The sequence below is a fragment of the Palaemon carinicauda genome, chromosome 15, assembly GCF_036898095.1.
Source record: "Palaemon carinicauda isolate YSFRI2023 chromosome 15, ASM3689809v2, whole genome shotgun sequence".
Classification (NCBI taxonomy): domain Eukaryota; kingdom Metazoa; phylum Arthropoda; class Malacostraca; order Decapoda; family Palaemonidae; genus Palaemon; species Palaemon carinicauda.
In genome coordinates this window covers 3816721-3824220 of record NC_090739.1, presented here as the reverse complement: position 1 = coordinate 3824220, position 7500 = coordinate 3816721, and the positions used below count along the sequence as shown (strand labels likewise).

Below are 7500 nucleotides of genomic sequence, written 5' to 3'. Positions count from 1 at the left end.
ATGAAAAGGGTGAGGATCCGACAAGAGCTCAATACTGATAAACAAGAAAAACTTTTCGAGCGATAAGGTGATAAGAGGGAGAGGGAGTGAGAGGAGTTTCACCCTATCTCTCTACTTAGATAAAGTCAGTGTTCTTAAGAGATTCTTCGGAGGCAGTTGGGAGGAGGAGTTGAAGGGCTGAATTTATAAGCTTCCTTATCATCGCTTGAACGAAAGTATGTTGATTGATTTGTTGAATTTCTGATAGATACTGGCGTCACCATAATTGAGTAGAAGCATTGACTTCCCCAGTGCTGAACAAATAATAGTTTTCTTAATATCTGTGGCTACTTTTCTCTTGGTAAGGGTAGAAGAGACTCTTCTAGGAGGAGGACACTCGAAAATCAAACCATTATGTTCTAGTCTTGTGTAGTGCTATGGCCTCTGTACCACGGTCTTCCACCTTCATGGGGTAGAGTTCTCTTGCTTGAGGGGACAGTTAGGCTCAGTATTCTACTTGTTTCCTTATTTCTTTTCGTCACTAGGCTATTTTCCCCGTTGGAGCCCTTGGACTTTTAGCATCCTGCTTTTTCAAACTAGGGTTGTAGTTAAGCAAGTAACAACAACAACAACAACAACAACAACAACAACAACAACAACAACAACAACAATAATAATAATAAAATATTTCTCAGTGAGTGATTGACTGACCTTCACAAATATCTAGACGTTAAGCAAACAGATGATCACGTCAGTTCATGATTCTCTTAGTGCTGGCCCGAAGGATTTTGTTTTTAAAGGTTCGAGTGATATAAAATTAAAGTCGATAACAGATACTTATGAAGAGACCACAGGAATGATTATAAAGTAAGCCTAAATAGTAAGAAATGAAGCGGAGTGATTGTTTTTTTTTTTTTTTTTTTTTTTTTTTTGGGGGGGGGGATGAAATCTGATGTTGCACAAGTAGGCTACACCGGGACAGTTTATCGTTTTTTTTTTTTTTTAAGAAAAATGAAAGCCATACCCCATTTAATACCGTTGATATAATAATTATGATTATATTATTACCTCCGCCAACGAAGTTGAAGGAGGTTATGTTTTCGCCCCTGTTTGTGTGTTTGTTTGTTTCAGAACAGCTTCCAGGCCACAATTTTAATTGTAAGAGTAATGAAACTTGCAGGGATTAACTGTTATGTAAACAGCTGGAAATGATTAAATTTTGGAAACTAAATGGTCAAAGGTCACTGTCAAGCAAAATGTCCAATTCACGTAATCAGCTATGACATTGTTGTCACAGAGACTTCAAACTTGGTTCATATTCGAGTGTATGAAAATCCACGATAATAAATATATGTTAAGGTCAAAGGTCAGGGTCAAGCAAAAGGTTGAGAAATAAGCTGCCGCGGCAGAGGTCTGCTCACTACTGAGTGCCCCTCTAGTTATCATTAATACTAGCTAAGTTACAACCCTAGTTGGAAAAGCAGGATGCTGATAGGGAAAAATAGGCCAGTGAGGAAAGGAAACAAGGAAATAAGTAAACTAGAAGAGAAGTTAGAAGTAATAAAAGTCAAAATAAATATTTCAAGACCATTAACAACATTAAATCAAATTAAATTAATACGAATGAATCTTTTTTCCCACTATTATCCCTACATTAAGGGGTCGGTTGCCTGATGCACCCTCTCTAATGCCTTCTATCAAAGGCATCCTCTCCCACCAAACCTCTTCTCTCCATGTCATCCTTCACCTTATCTCACAAACTAATTCTCTGGCTCCCTCTTGATTTTCTCCCCCTAACAGGTTCCTCTCAACACCCACTCACTCCCTCCCCCCTCAATCTGTTATTACTGATTGATTGCCTTCACACACGCACACAGACAATATATATATATATATATATATATATATATATATATATATATATATATATATATATATACATATATATATATATACATATATATATATATATACATATATATATATATATATATATATATATACATATATATATATACATACATATATATATATATACATACATATATATACATACATATATATATATATATATATATATATATATATATATATATATGTATATATATATGATAATTTTTGCATATTTAAACGTGTTTTTTCATATTTCAAATAAGCCATATATATTAATACATTAATACACGAGGTCGTTAAGAGAATCCAGACTTTAAGGCATTGATATATATGGGTTATTTGAAATATATATACATATATATATATATATATATATATATATATATATATATATATATAATATATATATATATATATATATATATATATATATATATATATATATATATATATATATATATATTATTACTTGCTAAGCTACAAACCTAGTTGGATAAGCAGGATGGTATAAGCCCAAGGGCTCCAACAGGGAAAATAGCCCAGTGAGGAAAAGAAAAAAGGAAAAATAAAATATTTCAATAACAGTAACAACATTAAAACAAACATCTCCTACATAAACTATAAAAAAACTTTAACAAAACAAGAGGAAGATAAATAAGATAGAATAGTGTGCCCGAGTGTACCCTCAAGCAAGAGAACTCCAACCTAAGACAACTAGGCTACCACTGACATAATAATAATAATAATAATAATAATAATAATAATAATAATAATAATAATAATAATAATACATATACCAAGGCACTTCCCCCAATTTGGGGGGGGGGGGGTAGCCGACATCAACAATTGAAACAAAACAAAAAAGGGGACCTCTACTCTCTACGTTCCTCCAGCCTAACATAATAATAATAATAATAATAATGATAGTAATAGTAATAGTAATAGTAATAGTAATAATAATAACAATAATAGTAACGGTTAAAACGTACTTTTCCAACAAAACCTGTCAGAAATATCTAATATTTCACTTGCTATCTTGGAGTCGTTTGTACTAAAATGTGCGCGAGCCTGCGCACGCGTAAGAGATTTTTTCTGTGATAAGAATGATAAGAGACAGGAACAATGCTTTTGGTTATACAGCAAAAATTAAAAGTGTAGGTAATCGTTTACAGATTAAATCAAGTCTTTTATATATATAAAGATTATATAAATGCTAAAGTATATAATCGTTTCAAGAATGCATTGAGTCTTTTATATATAAAGATTATAAAAATGCTAAAGTATATAATCGTTTCAAGACTGAATTAAGTCTTTTATATATAAAGATTATAAAAATGCAAAAGTATATAATCATTAATGAATCAAGTCTTTTATATATAAAGTTTATAAAAAATGCAAAAGTATATAATTGTTTCAAGAATGAATCAAGTGTTTCATATACAGTGTATAAAAATAAAACAAAGGAGGTAATCTTTTATTGAATAAATCAAGTCTTTTATATATAAAGATTATACAAATAAATAAAAATTGATAATAGGTTCAAGAATAAATCAAGTGTTTTATATGTAGAGTATAAAAATGAAAAAAATTAAGTACACTGTAGTCGATTGAAGAATAAATCAAGTTTATATATATATATATATATATATATATATATATATATATATATATATATATATATATATATATATATATATATATATACATATATATAAAGATTTTTTTAATAGAATAAACCAAGTGTTTTATATATATAGTATAAAAAAAATAAGTGTTTCATATATAAGATATGTAAAAATTGCAAAAAAGGCAATTGATTAAAAAAGAAATCAAGTTTTTATACTAATATATATGTATATATATACGTATATATACATATAATATATATATATATATATATATATATATATATATATATATATATATATATATATATATATACACACATGTGTGTGTGTGTGTGTAAGCTAACATCATTAAATCAAAATGAGTGGGCTTCCTAAAAACACGAGTAGAAATTAACATAATGCACAGAAATAATTTATGAATGAATGGTCATTAAATTGGCAAAAGTATAACAAAAAAAATTTATACACAGGTAAACCAAGACGACGACGAAAAAAAAAAAAAATAATTAAGATGAATAAATAATTAAAATAAAAAGTGTCGTTGTTGTGAAGTGAGTCATAATCAACGAGACAGGATAAACATATCAGGAACTACGATAAAATACTTTATAGATTGCGATGGGAGATTAAGGTATCAAACATTCACGATTGCCCGAAGAGCAGTTATCACACAGTATCAAAACGACTTTCAGATGTCTTTGCACGAAGTGGTCATGATGAATTTCCAAATTGATTAAACAAATGCTGATTATGATAGATGTTTTGACAAGTGAAAGGTATCTTTTAAAGAAGTTTACTTAGAGGGAGATTTGAATGTCTCAAAAAAAAAAAAAAAAAAAAAAAAAAAAAAAAAAAAAAAAACGAGACTGAATGACACCAAATCTGTTACATAAATATCTTTCGAATCCAGTCATGAGATTTAATTTTGACAAAATAATCGTATAATTTGACATGTAACTCTTTAATTTATTTTCAGACATACATACAAACTCAACTTCCTTCGACTGGGCATCAATAAAAAAAAAAAAAAAAAAAAAAAAATCAATCAATCAATCAATTCATTACAGAATGGAAACAGCGAAAAAAAAATATGTTTCCACACTTGGTTCGTTAAGGATGGCCACACATTTTGTTTGACAGGGGCATTATATACACTGTTCACTACTTCTATTAAAGTGCTTTTCCCCCATTTTGTATAGGTTAAGCACAGTTGCCTTCCTTTTGAAGGACTTTGCTTTGGCTTTAGGGTAGACCGTAGTCCCGATCGGCTGCCCTGCCTGACATCGCTTAAACCCCGGTAACGTCCTGTATGTTCATGTGTTGTACCTGTCACCAGCGTCCTTCATCCATATTAATGTAAAACAGTTTTGATTCATTACAATCTAGTGATACAACGCAATACAAGAAATTGAGTTTTCACAGTTCATTACCTTAGTCTATATTTATCTGATAGATATAAAACCTAATGTCTGTAAGTATAAGTAATAGTCTGGCCAATTCCTTACAAATTCTCCTCTGTCCTCCTACACCTGACAACACTGAGATTACCAAACAATTGCTCTTCATCCAAGGGGTTAAATACTGCACTGTAATTGTTCAGTGGCTGCTTCCCTCTTGGTTAGGGTAGAAGAGACTCTTTAGCTATAGTAAGCAGCTCTTCTCGGAGAAGGACACTTCAAAATCAAACCATTGTTCTCTAGTCTTGGGTAGTGCCATAGCCTCTGTACCATGGTCTTCCACTGTCTTGGGTTAGAGTTCTCTTGCTTGAGGGTACACTCGGGCACACTATTTTGTCTTATTTCTCTTCCTCTTGTTTTATTAAAGTTTTTAGTTTATATAGGAAATATTTATTTTGGTGGTATTGTTGTTCTTAAAATATTTTATTTTCCTTTGTTTCCTTTCCTCACTGGGCTATTTTCCCTGTTGGAGCCCTTGGGCTTATAGCATCTTGATTTTCCAACTAGGGTTGTAGCTTAGCAAGTAATAATAATAATAATAATAATAATAATAATAATAATAATAATAATAATAATAATAATAATAATAATAATAATAAACGGATTTTGAGCGAAGCGAAAAATCTATTTTTGGGTGAGATCGCCATGTCATCCTGATGGAAGTTCCTAAGGTAGCTTCAAAAGGATATATTATATACTACAGTGATATTCCCAGAGAATTATCCTTCGGGTCCCAGAATTCTAACTACTGGAACGAAATAATAATAATAATATCAGTGTTCATTTTTTTCAGGTGTTTTATGCTAACTCAAAATATTCATTGCTATATTATTATTATTATTATTATTATTATTATTATTATTATTATTATTATTATTATTATTACTTGCTAAGCTATAACCCTAGTTGGACAAGCAGAATACTACAAGTCTCGGGGCTCCAACAGGGAAAATAGCCCAGTGAGGAAAGAAAACAAGGAAAAAATGAAATATCTTAAGAACAGCAACAACACCAAAATAAATATTTCCTATATAAACTATAAAAAACTTTAACAAAAACAAGAGGAAGAGAAATAATTGAATTTGAGTTTATTTTCTTGAATTATAATGATGACAATCACAATTTAATTCGCCTTTATCTTGGATTAATTTCAGATAACAGAGTCTAAGTACAAAAAGCAAACGGGATGAAACTGGAGTCTGCTGGATATAAGTTCGTTTAGGATTATCTGGCTGCAGAATACCCATAAATCATGTGTCTTCTAAGACTTTGTTGCGACCCTCACAAACTGACATATATCGCTGCTATTTTCACGGCTGTAAGTATTCCTTACTTTTTTCGCTAAATAAAGTGACTTGAGCAATGATTAATCAGTAATGCATCAAAACTTCGTAATAATTACATATTCACAGAAAAAAAAATATTGATATTCATAGCTACATTTGTAATTCATATCCCAATCATTCATGAAACCAAATTTAACATTCAAACTTCATCTCCATAAAGGGAAGTTGGCTCAACAATATCTTCATACATTCCACATCTCTCAATCTTTGACGCATATTGACTCCAATGTGTTTTTACACATTGTGTTATATCTATGGATTTTTAAATAGGGAACGAAGAGTGATATTTCAAATATGATATTTTTGCTTTCTTCAGAGCTAAAATGATCAACTGGTAAGCACAACTAATTTCAAAGTTCTGAGAAAAAAGCTATGGTTCCAGAAACAGTTTAGTAAAAACGAGAGAGAGAGAGAGAGAGAGAGAGAGAGAGAGAGAGAGAGAGAGAGAGAGAGAGAGAGAGTTACATTTTATGTACTGCTGCTACTGATAATGGTAATAATGAAAATAAAACGAGAGAGAGAGAGAGAGAGAGAGAGAGAGAGAGAGAGAGAGAGAGAGAGAGAGAGAGAGAGAGAGAGAGAGAGAGAGATACAAGGATTTTGGATGTCTCAAAGACTTTCAAGTCCATCTGCGGAGACTCCATTTGCTCTTTGGTAGAGCGATTTAGTTTTAGCATTTAGAGTTCTTTTCATTTTATGATATTGTCTGAGAGAGAGAGAGAGAGAGAGAGAGAGAGAGAGAGAGAGAGAGAGAGAGAGAGAGAGAGAGAGAGAGAGATTACAAGGATTTTGGATGTCTCAAAGACTTTCAAGTCCATCTGCGGAAATTCCATTTGCTCTTTAGTAGATCGATTTAGTTTTAGCATTTAGAGTTCTTTTCATCTTATGATATTGTCTGAGAGAGAGAGAGAGAGAGAGAGAGAGAGAGAGAGAGAGAGAGAGAGAGAGAGAGAGAGAGAGAGAGAGAGAGAGTTATACTTCAGCATTTCTTATAATCTACCTTTTTGGATTAGATACATTGCAAGTGTTGTTGTACCATCTTATCACAAAGGTGAGAACCAATATCACTGATAAGAGTGTGCTGTGTCGAGATAAGCAACAAGCTGCTTCCACATCTATAAACAAGCAGTTTTCAAAAAGACAGAGGTCATCAAAGTAAGGATAAAAACGAATGGATGAAGGGATTATCTAAAAGGA

The 7500-nt window shown here is 31.3% G+C and overlaps 1 protein-coding gene across 2 annotated transcripts in view; it reads left to right on the top strand.

The window, feature by feature from the left end:
* The first annotated feature begins 119 nt into the window (after positions 1-119).
* Positions 120-7500, top strand: part of LOC137654450 (uncharacterized) — a 34885-nt gene continuing 27504 nt past the window's right edge. For both annotated transcript variants that reach the window (XM_068388081.1, XM_068388082.1), the window contains exons 1-2: positions 120-215; positions 6112-6275. In XM_068388081.1, coding sequence (XP_068244182.1) covers positions 6210-6275 — 66 coding nt within the window. In that variant the 5' untranslated portion in view covers positions 120-215; positions 6112-6209. The remainder of the gene's footprint in view (positions 216-6111; positions 6276-7500) is intronic.